Raw genomic sequence first — 17,395 nt, forward strand, 5'->3', positions numbered from 1 at the left:
TGGGGTCAAAAGATTGGAGTTCTCTGTGGGGGAATACTACAGATTTATGGGAGGTGTGTGGGAGAGGAGGCCAGTGAGGAGGTTGTGGTCAGATAGTGGGATTTCAAAATTGGTGAAGGTAGAGACTGTGCAGTGGTTAGAGATGATGAGCTCGAGTATTGTGTCCAGGTTGGTGAGTAGGTGAGGTGGGTGGAGACGAAGGTCAGTGGAGTTGAGTGATAGAAGGCAGTCAGCAGAAGCGTTGTCAGGAACATTTCTGTGGATATCGAAGTCTCCAAGGATCAATGGGGGCATGGAGAAAGAGAGGAGGAATGTGAGAAAGGGATCAAAATGGTTAAACTTGGAGGTGGGAACTGTGGGGGCGATAGATGACTGTTACTAGAATCTGGAGTGGGTGGTAGAGGTGGATGAGTTTCAAAGGAAGGAAAAGAAAGGAATGGGGGAGGTGGAATGGTGCGAGAATGGCACTGGAGCACGAGAAGGAAGAAGGACACATTCCCTGCCCATCTTATGTGTCACAAAGGCGGTTACTTCTCCCTTGTACTTCCCTGATAAGGTTGTATTATCAATATGGCAGTGCCTTTTCTTTTTCTCACTTATATCCTTGGAGATTTTCCCATTTTATAAAGGTTTCACTTGCATGTGTAATGTTAATGAACATGATGCTCCTTTGCACAAAAGACCAAACGTTTGTTCGTTAATGATAGTTAATCCTTCTTTTTATGCTAACATAGCTTCAGAAACTTCTCACTATGGATCCTACAAAGAGAATTACCTCAGAGCAAGCCTTGCAAGATCCCTACTTCCAGGAGGATCCCTTGCCTACATCAGAGTATGTGTTTTACTATTTTGCGATTCTTTATGTGTAAGAATATATCTGATGGTGATCTAAGAAACAGATTTGTTACCAAAGCAGTTTCTCTCTGAATCAAGTCAGGCTCTCCTTGTATAAAGAACAGTGTTTGGGTGTTTATTTAGTACAATGTATATTTATATGTTAATGATTATAATGTAGATTTCTAGAGCTCCAAATTGCTCCTTGCTCGTCGGCTTAGCTGGAGTATAACACATGTGAAGTTCTGTATCAGAATATTCTACCCAGCTTTTCAATTGTACGCAGTCTCATAAAATGCTCTTTCCATTCTAAAACAGCTTGGATGTTATCCATGCTTCCTCTTGATTTCACAAGAGCATGGAAGTTTGTTGATACCTTTAAAACGAGGCCACCATAGGTTGCCAGTTACTAAAGGCCTCCTCATGTTGACAGGAGGACACTATTGGACACTCTTAGAATAATCTGTTCCTTTCATCTTGGCTCACTTTTTGCCAGCTTCTTGTCTGTTAACAGTTCAATTTAGGATCTGGAAAATTTCTTGGAAGAATTCAGGGCCCAGTTTTCTGAAATGCTTTAATCTACTGCTCAAAAATCAGAGGAGTTTTCATGAGACAATATGCCTTTTCTCTATTGAAACAGAGTAGTTATTTTACAGAAGTTCTTAGTATTTAGCCCATTTGTGTGTTTCCTAATGTGCCAAGCACTGTATTCAGCATTTGAGTAGGTATAAGTTGTTCAGGTTGGACATAGTCCATGTCTCACATGGAGCTCATGGTCTTAATCCCCATTTTACAGCTGAGGTAACGGAAGTACAGAGAATGACTTGCTCACTGTCGCACAGCAGACAAGTGGCAGATTTGGGATTAGAACCCAGCTCTGTTGAGTCCTCACCTTTATCTGTCTCTCTACCAATCTTTGGTGGTAAACCTACTTGGAAAGTGCCAGTTCTATATTTTCATTGTTGGAATAACTTAAGTTCCTTTTTCCCCTTCTCCTGGCCTTGCTAATTGCTGTAAACTGATCAGTAATATCTAGGATGACAATTCCTATCACCTCTGTGTCTCATTTTTGAATGCTTCAGCAACTTTATGCAACAGTGTGGCTTCTGATTTAGTATTAAAGTCTAAAGATTTGATTTTATTTTCTCTGTCTAGAGCCTAACTCTTAATTAAAAAACTGGATACAACACTGCAAAACAGTTGTCACTTGCTCATTCTAGGATTTGCTCTTGCTGAACCATGATTTTCCAGTTTGATGGGGCTTTCATTTTCTCACCAACTTCATTTTATCAGTGTTCCATACTGTAGATTTATACTGTCTTCATTGGGTTTTTCTTCTTTAATTGGAAGATCAAATAGCACTGGGCTTTAAATTTAGTTTTAGGTCTGCACCACATTGTAGTCATTTCTAGGTCTGCCAGTTTAGCGCTACAGCAATGGAAAATTAATTGCATGTTTATTTGTGTTTATACTGAATTTGGGGTTGGGTTGGGATCGGGGCAGTCACACTGCCAATGCCAAGGGAAACAGAGGTTGAAGGAAGCCTAGCTAAAACTGTGCATTTTTTAAGTTCAAAGATTGGTCATTTTTGAGAAGTAGTCATATTCAAACTTTAAAACTTATTTTTTGCAGTGTATTTGCTGGCTGCCAGATTCCATATCCCAAACGAGAATTCCTTAATGAGGATGAACCTGAGGAAAAAGCTGACAAGGTGTATTTTTGAATCTTTTTTTATCTTCATTTTTAACCATAACTTTCTGGGAACATTCTACTTTCTGGTATAATGACATTGAATTCCTGTCTATTTCTCGAGACTATAAGCGTGTTGAAGGCTGGGAATGTGTCGGTTATATGTACTCTCCTAAGTGCCTAGTACAGTGCTTGGCACACAGTAAGCACTCAACAAATACGATTGATTGATCAAATTATATTAATTCATAGGAATTAAAATACCATTTTCGCACTTGGTGTTGTGGAGAATAAATTTGCTCTTGTTTTCTGTCTTTCCTGGGGTGGTTAGGCAACAATGGGGAAACACATGGAAACCTTGGATTTTTTGTCTCTGTACTCCATAACGGCTGACTTCATTAGATTATTCTGATTCCCATGTTCTTATTCCTAACCAATGGAACTTCTCTCATCTGCCTTTGGAAAACTGCGCTGATCAGTCTGCCTATTTCTTATTACTTCTTACTCCTTATTGCCTACTTCTTAGCTGGGAAACTTAGCTGACATTTAGAGGAAATTCCTATTCTTATTTGCAAACATTACTTCAAGCTCTGATAACTCAGAATCTGGAAAGATACCAACTCGCCATCTGACTTAAGGTATATATATGTAGAACCAGAAAATATTTAAAGAGTGCCAGGCCAGTTGGAAGCAGGAAATTGCAAGAGCGGAAAGGAGTTTGGGATCCCTTGCAAACTTTTCTTCAAAACAAACAAAAAACAATACTCTTCAAATACATCAGACTGTCAGAAATACTCAAAACTTATCTTGTTATTCACTTCTCTTCCTTTATTTATCTCTTCCAGGTCACTTTTCATTTCCCTCATAAGGATTCTCCTTTATTCTGCTTTTCTTGGGTTCCTCCTTTCCATTCTCTACTTCTTAAGCTCCCTTCCCCATCACTTTTCTTCTAATAATAATATTTGTTAAGCACTTTCCATGGGTCAAGCACTGTTCTAAGCACTGGGGTAGATGCAAGCTATTCAGTTTGGACACAGTCCCCGTCCCACATGGGGCTCACAATCTTAGTGCTTTGCTCATAGTAAGCACTTACCAAATTCCATTATTATCTTAATCCCCATTTTACAGATGAGGTAACTGAGGCTCAGAGATGTGAAGTTACTTACCCAAGGTCACACAGCAGGCAGTTGGCAGAGTCAGGATTAGAACCCAGACCTTCTGGCTCTCAGGCCCATGCTCTATCCACTAGTTCACATTTCCCTTGATATACTCCTCTCTTTGCACATTCCCCTTCACTCTGTTCTTCCTATTTACCTTCCCACTTCCCTCTTTGTGACAGTAACATTTTCACAGAGATGCCGTAAGGGCAGAGAGAACTTAACAGCCCAAAGGACATAAGGTAAAAGCCCGCAGTTGCACGTTAGTCCTGCTCCTGCAGCTACATTCTTCAGTGAGTTTACCAGCTCCCCAGCCACTACTTTGTCCTGCCTACTGATGTTGGCTGGCCAGGTTCCCATGCCAGATCCATATCAAAATTTTAGACCAGTCAGCAGCAAGGACCAGAGAAGCAGCAGCTTCTTCCATCTACCTTCTCCTGTTGTGGGAGCTACTTCAGTCGACCAGTCAATTGATTAGTCAGCAATTCCACCTATCCATCTTTCCCGTTGCTTCTTCCTCCTACCTCTAATTCATTTTGTGACTGTCTCCCCGACTTAGACTATAAACTCTTTGAGGGCCTTGATCGTGTCTCACTGTTGTACTCTCCCAGGCACTTATTTTGTGCTCTGTATGCAGTAGGTATTGCTGACAAATGCCTTCCAAAGGCAGTGTACTGGGGTTCCTGTAAGAAAACCCCAACAAAATGAGAAAGAACCTGCCCATTGCCCCAGTAAAATTATCCAGCCAAGAATAAGATGACGCATCGAGGTCCGAAGCAACACAGTTTACTGGCTCACCCCACACTGGTATAAAGACCAGGGGACTCCAGCCCGCAGATCAAAGATTGCTACCCTCGAGACTCCCTTAATGCTTCCTCCGACATTCCTTGCCCCATCCTGGTTCTAGCCTGAAAGTTTCTTCCTAGCCTCTGAAGTCCCTTTGGATGGTCCGGGACTATTAGGTGATCTCATCATCCCGCCTTTTGTGTTCATCACTGTGTTTCTATCAATAGCTCCTTCCAGTATGCCCCCACTTACATAGCTGGAGTACCCCAAACTTTATATATATATAGGCCACATGCCCCTCCCCTCCAACCTCAGTGTCAACCATCTTAATGGTAGGGGCTCAATAAATACTGTTGCTTGTTTAATTGACAATATTATGTGTAGAGCACTTCTGGAGAGAGAGTGTAGTAGAGTCAGAAGACATGGTCCCGACCCTTAAATTGCTTATAATTCTGTAATCTAATGGAGGAATTTCACCTAGAAGGAAGAACAGACTGGAAGGATGGATATGTGGATGAATCCATCAATCAGTGGTATTTATTGAACACGCACTGTACTAAATGCTTGGTAGAGTACAACAGAACAGAGTTGGTAGACAGCTTCCCTGCGCACAGTGAGTTTATAGTCTGAGGGGGAGACAGGTATTAATGTAATAAGTTATGGATATGTACATAAGTGCTGTGGAACTGAGGGTGGAGTAAACGCCAAGTGCCCAAAGGATCTAGATCCAATGGCATAGATGACACAGAAGAGTAAAGAAGTCAGGAAGAAGAGGCCTGACTCAGGGAAGGCTTCTTCGAGGAGATGTGCCCTTAATAAGGCTTGAAGGTGGGGAGAGTAGTAGTTTGGTGTATATGGAGTTGGAGGGAATTCCAGGTCAGAGGGAGGATGAGGGAAAGGGATCAGTGGGGAAATAGATGAGATCGGGGCCCAGTAAGTAAATGCTTACCGACTTGAGTGTTTAAGTCAGTATATTCAGAAGTGTTATGGCTGACAGTACACTCGTACAAGAGCAGAGATGGCACAAAAAGTGCTGAGATGGTAGTTGGGAGGATATGATCTGGGGAGAATGGAAGGAGACTTTTGGCAGATGTGAAGCAGCGTGGCCTATTTAATAAGCACATGCCAAGGAGCCAGAAGACCTGGGTTCTAATTCCAGCTTCACCACTCACCTACTGCATATTGATTCATCCATTCGTTCAGTTGTATTTACCGAGCACTTACTGTGTGCAGAGCATTGTACAAAGTGCTTGGGAAAGTACAGTACAGCAATAAAGAGTGACAATCCCTGCCTACAACGAGCTCACAGTTTAGATGGGGGGAGACAGACATCAATATAAAAAAGCAGACATCAATATAAATAAAATTACAGATAAGTACATAAGTGCTGTGGGGCAGGGAGATGGGGGAAGAGCAAAGGGAGTAAGGGTGATGCAGAAGGGAGTGAGAGATGAGGAAAAGTGGGGCTTAGTCTGAGAAGGCCTCTTGGAGGAGATGTGCCTTCTGTAAACCTTTGAAGTGAAGAGGGAGGGCATTCCAGGCCAAGTAACTTAACCTCTCTGTGCCTCAGTTTCCTCATCTGTAAAATGGGGAGTCCTAGTTAGGCTGTGAGCTCCATGTGACACAGAGACTGTATCCAAACTGATTAACTTGTATTTACCCCAGCACTTAGAACAGTGCTTAACAAATACCATAAAAAAAATGTGAAGGGAGATGGTATTAGACTCCAGTGAGACTTTTTCCTTAGGAGATTGAACTTGGGACTGCTAAATGGTAATACCCCACAGTAGTACCAAAATCAGTCATCCCTTAATTAGGGCCACTAAAGATATGGAATTAAAAACTCCAACCAGTCAGCCAGTTGTATTTATTGAGCTCTTACTGGGTACAGAGCACTGTACTAAGCACTGGGGACAGTACAATATAATAATAAACAGATGCATTCCCCGCCCACACGAGCTTACAGTCTAGAGGGGGAGACAGACTGTACTCTCCCAAGCGCTTAGTACAGTGCTTTGCATTGTGTACAAAATAAGTGCTCAATAATAGTATCGAATGAATAGACATTAATATAAGTAAATAAATTACAGGTACGTATGTAAGTGCTGATTGAGTATTTTGTATAGCCCCCAGTAAATATGGCCAAACCGGATTATCAAACAAGGTCAAAGTTGGGATTTAATCAGTACATAAAAAAGGATCAAATCAGAAAATAATGTTAAAGTTTAGAAGGCAACAAAGCCTTCAGAAGTAGCATAGCCTAGTGGAAAGAGCTGTGGGCTGTGCAGTGCTCTACACACAGTGAGCACTCAGTAAGTACCATTGATTCAGTGATTGGATAGTTCTGGCTCTGCTCTGTGACCTTAGGCAAATCATTTAACATCTGTGGGCCTCAGTTTCCTCATCTGTACAACGAAGATTCAGTACCTCTTCTCTCCCACATCCCCTCTAAACCGTGAGCTTCATGTGGGCCAGGGAATGTGTGATATGATACTATGGAATCTACCCCAAGGTTTAGCACAATGGTGGGCACATCAATTAACCAGTGGTATTTACTGGGCACTTTCTGTGTATGGAGTACAGAACTAGGCACTTGGGAGAATACAGCAGAGTTGGTATACACAATCCCTGCCTTCAAGGAGCTTACAATTTGGTGGGGGAGACAGATGTTAAAATAAGTTAGGCATAGAGGAAGCTTCAGAATATAAGGATATAAACATAAGTGCTGTGGGACTGGGGTGGGGTATTGGAGAGGTACAGACCTAAGCGCTGAGAAGCAGCATGGTGTAGTGGATGGAGCACGAGCCTGGGCGCCAGCAGGACCTGGTTTTTAGTCCTGGCTCCACCAATTGTCTGCTGTGTGACCTTGGGCAAGTCACTTAACTTCTCTGTACCTCAATCACCTCATCGGTAAAATGGGGATTAAGACTGTGAGCCCCATGTGGGACAGGAACCGAGTGTCCAACCTGATTAATTTATATCTACCACAGCGTGTAGAACAATGCCTGGTATGTAGTAAGTGCTTAACAAATACCATAAACGATAAGTAGGTCAATCGATGACCTAGAAGAGAGTGGTACCAGTGAAGACAAGGGGGCAGCAGCCAAATTATAGACAGTCAAGGAGGTCATTGGCGGAAAAAGGTTGAGGCAGCGGGTGAAAATGATGCGTTCGAGAAGTTTGGCCAAAAATTGGGAAGATAGCTCTATGGTTTAGTGGGGTCAGCAGAAGGTTTTTAGGGCAGCCGGGAAGGACCATCAGACAATGAGCAGTTGAAGGCGGTGGTCGGGGAGAGAAGAGGAGTGGGTGCAACTCTTTTATAATAATGTTGGTATTTATAAAAAAAGAAGGGATGAGATCAGAAGCGCACGTGCAGTGACTAGACTGCCCAAGTGGGCAGGAGATCTCCTGCTTTGGTTTGATTGATTGGGATTGATTGGGATCTTCTGGGAGTGGATTGGCTCCTCTGCCAATAGTGGAAAAGCCCCACCCTCCTTTAGGGGCAGGGCCAAGTTCTCCCAAGAAAGAAGCTCAGGGAAGGCAGTTAGTTTTGGTAGTTTTGGCCTTATTGTGATGCTGCATGCCTGCCTGCCTGTTCCCTAAGAACCTGCCAGAAGAGATTATCGTGAGGTAAAATATGTCTCACAGCTGAAGCTATACCTGCTGGAAATCCATGGTAAATGAATTCAGAGCTTACTTTAGATGGGATCAATCAGTCAGTCAGTGGCATTTACTGAGCACAAAATTGGAATTAGCACCTGAGTTGCCTGACTTTCCCATTCTTTTTCCACCAGACTACGCGGCCTCGTGTATGGGGAAAAGGAGTTATAAACCCACACTATACTTGTCGTTTGACACCTCTTTTTCACCATACCCCAACTTTTGGAGCTAACATACCCTTCAAACTTTGGGAGAATAAACTTTAAGCCCTTCTTAATACCTTTTGTTTCAATTCCAATTGCTCTATTTTTCCAGAATCAACAACAGCAGAATCAACATCAGCAACCAACAGCAAATCAACAGCAACAGCAGCAGACCGCACCTCAGCAGCAACAGCAAAACAGCACTCAGACAAATGGAACTACAGGAGGAACAGCAGGAGGAGGAGGAGGAGGAGGAGGTGGCGGAGGAGGAGGAGGAGGAGGAGGAGGAGCCTGTGGTACTGGGGCAGGTCTCCAGCAGAGTCAGGACTCTGGACTCAATCAGGTGCCTCCAAATAAGAAACCACGGATAGGACCTTCAGGCACTAACTCAGGCGGGCCTGTATTGCCTTCTGATTATCAGGTACCATTTTGTTTCTGCTCTTGATAACTTTCTAATTTACAAAATGAATATAATGTCTACAGTGGATTCTTTTATAGTGAAGGGCGGTAGCACTGAGGGTGATCGGATATTCTGGCCTATTGTGAGGGTCCAAAATGGTATCTGATTGAGTACTTACTGTGTGCAGAGCACTGTATTAAACCCTTGGGAAAGAACAGTACACAGAGGTGGTAGATGTACTTCCTGCCTTCAAGAAGCTTACAGTCTACAGGATAAAAATGGTTAAGAAAAAATAGGTTTTATCACTTTCCCAATAATTCTTCAATGCCCAGGTTCATAGTCATGATTAGTTTCTTTATTCATAACAAAACAATGATACAAATTTTTAGGACCTTTCTTGGATCCCAGGGTCTTTCCCAGTTGGGAAAAAGCAATGGAAAATGGTGGCATTTGTTTTCCATTTTGAAATTCTCATCAGTCATCTTTTATATCCTACAGCCTCTACTAAAGGTTATAGGTATTTACTGAAAACAGAAATGAAGTGGTTCCTGTTAAAGGCTTTGATTTTGCTTTATCAACAATCATTACTAGAGTATTGCATCAGTTATATTTAAGTGTAGCTTTCTTGGCTTCCTAATCAAAAGGTTAATTCGTTCTCAGTAAATGAGCAGTGTATTCTAAATTTATATTAGGTTAAAATGTACTCTCCTAAAAACTAGGTCTGTGGCCATAGAATAATTCTGAAGTTCAGTAGACATCTTAGATTCTGAAATTTGGGTAATTCAGTCATAACCTTTTTTTTGATTGCACATGGCAAAATTCCATAGAGCTTCCTTTGAGGGATTCATGTTTTGTTCTGAAGTACACTAAACAGTTTAGGCATCATATGTGGGTCTCACTCAGCCATATTCCCATGGGAGGAGTTTCTGGGGAGCTGTCATGGACTAGTCCTGATGTGTTCAGTGGGTCTGAAAACAAAAAAGATCCCTAGGCTCACCTTAGGCGTGCATAATAAATACAAATGAATGAATAGTAGGAATACATGTGTAGAAAATTTGGCCCAGGAGTCTCATAGCATAAGAGCAGAAACTACACTACATTAAAAGTCGTGGATGTTGACATCCACATGGAAATAGTATTTCGAGGTTCTCATCACAAAGGACTCACATTTATAATGTTATGATTTTATGTTTTTCTTTTACCTGGTACAGAGAGGTTGATCTTTTGCTGACCTTGTAATCTGTTAAAGAAGATGATTTTAGAGGCCTTAGAGAGAATAAAGTAGTTGTATGGTGATAATCTTTTATTATCTGGTCCAACACGGCTGGTCACTACCCTTTGTGATGGAGAGTGGCCATCCTCCAACCCTTCAGCGCTGTGATCAGACTAAAATTTGGCCTCCACTAAGACCTAAGAGTAAAAGACCCAACCCCCAACCAAGCCTGACCCCACTTCTGAGGGCCAGAGAGAGAGAAATGTGAAGTCTGGCATATGCCGTTTACTCTGGAGGCAGATAATAATAATAATAATAATTTGGTATTTGATAAGCGCTTACTATGTGCCAAGCACTGTTCTAAGCACTGGGGTAGATAGAAGGTAATCAGGTTGTCCCACATGGGGCTCACAGTCTTAATCCCCATTTTACAGATGAAGCACAGAGAAGTTAAGTGGCTCGCCCAAGGTCACACAGCAGACAAGCAGAGAAGCTGGGATTAGAACCCACATCCTCTGACATCCAAGCCCTTGCTCTTTCCACTAAGCCACACTGCTTCTCAAGGACTACAAGATGTCCTTATTGTCCCAGCTGGCACACAAAAATTCCCATACATTTCTGAAGAACTAAGCATGTTCACTAGCCCTGTGGACACCAGGCTTGCCTGGAGCTGTGATCCCCACACTCTCCTCAAACAGGCCATCCTGGCCAAAGCCCAGCCCAGTTCTACATAGCCCACCTGGGCTCTATGCCATACAAGCTAACCTAATTAATGCAGCCTACAAAAGACTTCTTCTCAACTACAAGTTGTAAAAGTCCGAAAACACATGAGAAGATTGCAGGAGAAGTGAACATCCCCTTCCTCTCCAGCAACCCATGCTTATTTTTTTCTAAACTTGCATTTTTCTAATCTGAAAAGCACTCTTAGAATTAGAATGCCCTCCTGACAAGATATTGTCTTTTCAAACCTGGCACCCAGATATTACTTGGCTGAAGTCTTTCCTTGAAATCTCAACCTTAGAGAAATCCAGTTAAGCCTTTCAAAATTTTAAAGTTGACATCAAAATTGGCATTGGGGTTTTATAAGTGGAAATAACTAAGTGCATTTTTATGAGCAGCTGTGAAAATACGGCAGATGTGACGGATTTTGAAACTCATAATACAACGCTCTCTTACCCCACACGTGTTATTGAGGTTACATCGCTGTGATGTTAACTGAGCTTATTTTATGGCATTGTTGTTATTCATTCAATCGTATTTATTGAGCACTTGCTACGTGCAGAGAACTGTACTAAGCGCTTAGAGTGTACAATTCGGCAACAGATACAGTCCCTGCCCAACAACGGGCTCACAGTCTAAATGATTTAGATGTTGCAAATCAGGACTGGAACTTTTTCAGCAGCAGGGAAGGAAAGATCAGGTTCTTCTTATTGTGTCTTTCCTCCGACAGTCTGCAGACATCTCAAGGCCTTCTTCATTTTTTAAACTGCAGGAAACAATCGTGTTGATATCAACACTTTCACTTTCCAAACTACACAGAGCAGCTTCCATTCATCTAGCCCATAATAGCCCTGGACTATTAGCTCTTAGGACAGTGCTTGGCACATGGTGAGCGCTTAACAAATACCATCATTATTAGCTGCTTTCTAACATTTTTAGAAACTAGTTTTTGCTTTGCTCATTTCTGGTGTCTTCTGTTGTGGAGTGATAGGGGCAAAGGAATCAGAAAAACAAATGAAAAGAGGAAACCAAAGCTGAAGGATTATTTAGGATGGATTTAGCATAGAAATTTAAAAATAAGTGCTGAGGACTCTAACAAGACTCTCAGTAGGCTGGCAAACGTTTTTGCCAGTTCAAATTCCTGGTCATTCTTTGATCTGCCCCTTGATGGCAAAGAAGTAGAAAAAAGTAGAGTTAAAACTCCGGTCTCTACAGTCCCTCTCATTGTCCAGACCTCCACTCTCCTTTACCTGTTTTCCAAAGTTCTTACTGTCCATTCCTTTCATTTTCTCCTTCCCTGATTTCTGGGCACTGGGGTTTCTGGTCTCCCTTTATCCCTAGTCCCAGGCCTAAACACAGGAGACTATGCTTAACTTCTCTGTGCCTCAGTTCCCTCATTTGTAAAATGGGGATTAAAACTGTGAACCCCATGTGGGACAACCTGACTACCTTGTATCCACCCCAGCGCTTAGAACAGTGCTCGGCACTTAGTAAGCGCTTAATAAATACCACAATTATTATTATTATTATTTTAAAAGGGAATGAGTGGTCCTTCCATTACGTTATACTTTTCTCCTGTATCCTCAGCCTTTTATTTTTGTCAATTAATGTAAGCACAGTGAAAACTGAAATCTCTAGGCAGGAAGCATCAGGTGTTATTAGGTTTCCCATTGTTTCTGTTCATGTTTGACCATCCTGGCTGCAGACATTCCTCTCTAGAAGTCAGAGGATAAACTGGCTCACTAGATTGGTTGTTTGCTAGGGCACTTAATCAATCAATCAATCCATTTACTGAACACTAACTGCATACAGAGCACAGTACTAACCACCTGGGAGAGTACAGTAGAGTAAGTGGAAAGAATCTTTGGTCTCAAGGATCTTGCAGTCCGGCAGGAGCGACAGACATTATATCAATTACAGGTAAGTGAAATGTTCAAGTATAAAGGTATGTATATACGATTATGGTGGCTTTTAATCTGTGAGCCCTGTGTGGAGCAGGGACTGTATATGATCTGTTTACCTAGTTTGTGTCCCAGTATTTAGCACAGTGTTCATGCACAGTTCCAGGGACCACTTGCACAAGTTCCATTTCTAACCATTTTTCGTTTTCTTTTTATTCCAGCACTCCACTTCCCGCCTGAGTTACCAAAGTAACGTTCAGGGATCTTCTCAGTCCCAGAATGCGATGGGGTATTCGACGTCATCTCAGCAGGGCTCTCAGTATCATCCGTCTCATCAATCTCACAGATACTGAGTAGGCTTCCGGACTCCGTTCACGGTGGAATGGACTAAACAGAAATAGCTCCAGCAATATGAAGTTCATAATGAGAAGAACCAAAAATGCAAACTGTGATGAAAATTCACAATTACACAAGGAAATTTATTTTTTGTTGACCATTTTGCAGAGACCTGTATTCCTTCTTTGCTTACACAAAGGAGGTTCTTGTGAAGTTTCCCAGTCATCTTTCCCCTTGCATGGGTTCCATTGTGGTTTCTGATCTAAACCCAGCACTTGACTTCTCGAACCTTCAGCATTACTTTGAAAGATTCCCAGTGCACCTTCCTCATGCGTGCTGGTACGGCAGTCACCTTGACCTACCTTTTCAAAACTCTTCAAGAATGTTTTAATGTTTAGGTTCTGAGCACCAAGAATTCCAGCTGCATATAGATTTATACTTAGTAAACAGGTTTAGCAACCCAGGTGAAAATGCACCTTTTTAAGCACGACATTGTTTTCAAAGGATATTACTGTTTTGCTCATTGGTGTCATATTCAGAAAATTTTGCTATTCCAGAGTATTTTACTAGTACGTTTTTATCAGTCTAGTTTTCAGAGGAGGACTTTAAACAAAGAAACACATAAAAAAAGAAGAAAAAAATGGGGGGAAAAAAATCTACCTTGAAAGATACCTTAGATTTCTGCAATTAATATGCTTCTTGCTACTGCACTGAATGCCAGTCGGGCATATGGAACTCGATCTTAGAATCAAGATCCTCTTCTCGATTGTTTCCCTTAGACACCATTTTTTAATCTAGTTCTGGGGTATGATGCTAGGATAAAAAGAAAAACATTTCAATGGTTTAATTAATAATGAAATACAAATCTCTGGCCACCCACAAATAATAGTGAGAAAAGCATTTTAATGCTCTAGAAGTTTAGAAGGAAGCAGAATACTGAATAGAGGATGTTCTTTTAGAAAAAAAACTTCCTATATCTAAATCTGTATCTATCTAGCTATATATACATATACAAACACATAAAAATATGTGTGTATAGGTATATATAGTATGTAGAGTTATCTTATCTAGAGAACTATCAATTTCCTCAACCCTGGGCCAGATGGAGTAGATTTCCTGAATAATCAAGATTACTCAGAGAGATGTTTATAACCATATATGCTTTCTACAAAATACACTTCCCATTCATCTTTGCATATTTAAAAAAAATTGAAATGACTGCTTTAAAAGCATGTTTAAAATATAGATTTTTGATGTTTAAGGTAAGTATTCTATATACATGATATTGCTATTGTTGATGCAAATCAATTCTATCAAGAGGCTTTTTATTGCACTGTATATTTCGTTTATCCCTAGGAACAGACTTAGTGATTATGTCTAAAAGTTTTGGGCAGATAAGTATAAGATTATAATACTTAAAGTAATAGTCCAGTAATCATTATCAAAGGTTAAGTGCCCTATTATTATCCAGCTTCATGAAAATATATTCCTCAGGAAGATGTAATAATTTTGGGAATTTTATTTTTGTTTAATGCTTGGAAATTAATATGAAGAGTGACACTTTTCCCTGCAATAACAGTTGAAGAACATTTATACTCTTTGAATGGTACACTAGCTACATCTATAGAACCGGTCTTATTTTTAAAATTGATTTCTCATGTTTCCCTGATTTTGATGTCCTGGGTTCAGATACAGGTAGAATAAGGCTGTGGACAAGCTAGTATATGTTTTGCACTAAAACTATAAATTTGAAACCCTTAAGGACCATACTGTTCTGATAATAATACTTTTCATTAAGAATGAATCATTCATAATTACCAACATGTTTGAAAGTAGGCCAAGTGAACAAACTCCCCCCAAAAGGAACATCATAGAATTTTCACAGTAGTTTTTGTTGAACATCATAGAATTTTCACAGTAGTTTTTGTTGTTCGATCCCTCTTGAACAAAAATGAGAGCCTTCTATAGCCAGATTAACATTAAAGAATCTGCCGGATCCACTGACCAGATTTACTGTAACCACCTTGAAAAAATAAAGCAGATGATTAAATGCAATGGAAGGAATTGGAGGAAAAAAATGCTTGAGTTGCGTCGGCAGTCAGTCGGCAACATTTATTGAACACTCTCTGTGAGAAGGGCACTGTATCTGGTACTTTGCAGCACCACAAGGCTGTTTACCATTTCCTGTGGGCCAGAAACTATATGTCTCACAAGGGAAAACATATGAGGTCAAAATTTACAAGCAATTTGAAAATACGTTGTTTTTTTCCCTTTCACGTCCCTTTCCCTTTCATAAATTTTACTCTGGTACTGATTTATAAATCAATTTCTACACCTCCCTTCAGTTCATTCAGCCACCCACAGTGAAATGTGGAATTTTCATAACTGGTGCTTTTTCAAGTATTAAAGCCTTTTAAGTGCTGATACGTCATTTCCCCACTTTTTACTGCCTTGACGTTCTCGTCCCGCAATCTGTCATAGTAGTTTTAGCTTTCTGTAAAACAAAACAAACAAAAAAAATCACTGTTTCAGTGAATAGCCACATCGATGGATCTCTACCAGTGCAAACTATTTACAAAGCATAGGTTACTGTGGAATATTGGTGGAGTTTGAAGACATAATGTTTTACTTTGCATTCACGAGCTTCCAAGCACTGAGAGTGACCATCATCTTGACTTTAAAAACGAAAAGAGGTCACAATGTTCACTGAAGACTGCAAGATATTATTTAATGGATTTTGCTTTTGCTTTATTGCATATTCAAAGTCAGGGTAATCAAATGGACTTAAAAGTCAAAGAAGGGAATAAATAAAATGTATAATGCTTTTTAAAATGTTTACTGCCACCCTTTTGTAAGTCAGTTTTTAGATGACCTTTCTGGTTTTACAATTAGTTATATGTTTATGAGAGAGATTTTCCATAAATCCTAGTGTGCATGTCGGCAAAGCTTAGATCCGCCTCATGTCAGGGCAAGTATGATGAGGTTAAAATGATTTTTGTAATGAGGTAAATCAATCAGAAACTTTAGGAATTAATTTAGTGTATATTTTTGTTCTTAAGTAGATTTGAAAACCGAATTAATATTTGGAATATTGGCCTTCTGGGCAACCTGTATCTGCCCCAGCAGAAGTATTTCACACTTGTTCTTAATTACTGTCTGGACGTTTAAGTAAATCAGCAGATAGTTGAACACCTTAATGACTTGATTCTGTCTGTTGAGGAGAAAAAATTGGGAATAAGGTTAGCAGCAAAGCCTACATTGAGTAAATTTATGTAGCACAAACTGAACAATGAAGGAAGAATTTTATGATTGCTGCAAATCCTGCACTATCTGAGATGCTGTTTTCCTGGAAGTTGATAGTGGAGGACAGGGGAAGTTAAAGGAGGAAGAAGTAATAACATCTGGAGAGGAGAAAGAAGGTGTGTACTCAAATATGTATGCTCTTTTATATAACATAAGCAGCTTAGCTTCCCATTTGTAATATTCCAGAATGGTCCACAAATATCATTAAGCATAAGTAAATTGTTTTAAGATTTAATAATGTATTGTAAATAAGGCCATAAATACTCTTCTAATGTATCATTCCACAGGAGTGGTACATATTGCTATAAGATTAAAAAAAAGTCCTTAATGCACTGTTTTCTCCTAAATATTTAGTAAATTAATACTATTTAATTTTTTAAAGATCTGTCTGTGTAGACACTAAAAGTATTACACAAAATATGGACTTCATATGTCCTTTTTAACAGCAATTTAAAGTACTTTTATATGTGTAATTTAGTATATACTTTCCAAAATGCTCTAGTTTGTATTTCCCATGTTATTATTTGTGAAAGCATACCTTTATTTGTTTCCTTTTTCAATAATTTCATGCACGCAGCCTTCATTTTTGTTATTACTAGATTGCCTTTCATGTCCCACAGCTTTGCTGCCGCTCTAGTTATGTGGTAGCCACATTCTGCTAAACCCATTCTAACGGGTGGGCAAAAACAACTTCTCCTTTAGAGATAAGAGTTTGTTGCTTTGGAGTTGTCCTGTCGTTCCTGAAATGACTGTTCTGAGCTCACTGCATTTATTTTGTACTCTCGGTTGTAATAAAATTTAATTGACTTTGATTCTGTGTGAATTTTTCAAATAAAGATAATATTCATTTGTAATAATAAAAAGTTCTAATTTAGTAACTGTGTTTGGAATCTGTAAACCAAAAACATTACAGACTCAGAGAGTAGAAGTGGTTTCCCACAGACTTGTAATTTGAAATTTTGTACAGGATGTTTATGAGGTCACAGAATCACAGAAACAGCTTCCCAAACCTCAGAATTATGGTCTCTTGGAGTGTCTTAGAATGAACTTCTTTTTCTGAGTATAAAAAGAGTTTTGGTTTTCATAAAAACAAAACAGGTAGAAAGGTTTACTGTGGTTTCCTCCTTGTAAAAGCATTCTCATTTACAATTGGATATATTTTCATAACTTATAATAATGTAAGTCTTCTACAA

The 17,395-nt window shown here is 40.0% G+C and overlaps 1 protein-coding gene across 4 annotated transcripts in view; it reads left to right on the forward strand.

Annotated features, from left to right (window-relative positions):
- The window catches only part of CDK19 (cyclin dependent kinase 19), a 258,620-nt gene extending 241,544 nt beyond the window's left edge, over positions 1 to 17,076 (forward strand). For 3 of the 4 annotated variants that reach the window (XM_029047094.2, XM_029047095.2, XM_029047096.1), the window contains 4 exons: positions 735 to 832; positions 2,467 to 2,545; positions 8,442 to 8,750; positions 12,785 to 17,076. In XM_029047094.2, coding sequence (XP_028902927.1) covers positions 735 to 832; positions 2,467 to 2,545; positions 8,442 to 8,750; positions 12,785 to 12,916 — 618 coding nt within the window. In that variant the 3' untranslated portion in view covers positions 12,917 to 17,076. The remainder of the gene's footprint in view (positions 1 to 734; positions 833 to 2,466; positions 2,546 to 8,441; positions 8,751 to 12,784) is intronic. The other variant, XR_003753661.2, reaches the window with a different exon arrangement.
- Positions 17,077 to 17,395: the final 319 nt, after the last annotated feature.

This window comes from Ornithorhynchus anatinus, chromosome 19 (genome assembly GCF_004115215.2).
Source record: "Ornithorhynchus anatinus isolate Pmale09 chromosome 19, mOrnAna1.pri.v4, whole genome shotgun sequence".
In the NCBI taxonomy this organism is placed as follows: Eukaryota; Metazoa; Chordata; class Mammalia; order Monotremata; family Ornithorhynchidae; genus Ornithorhynchus; species Ornithorhynchus anatinus.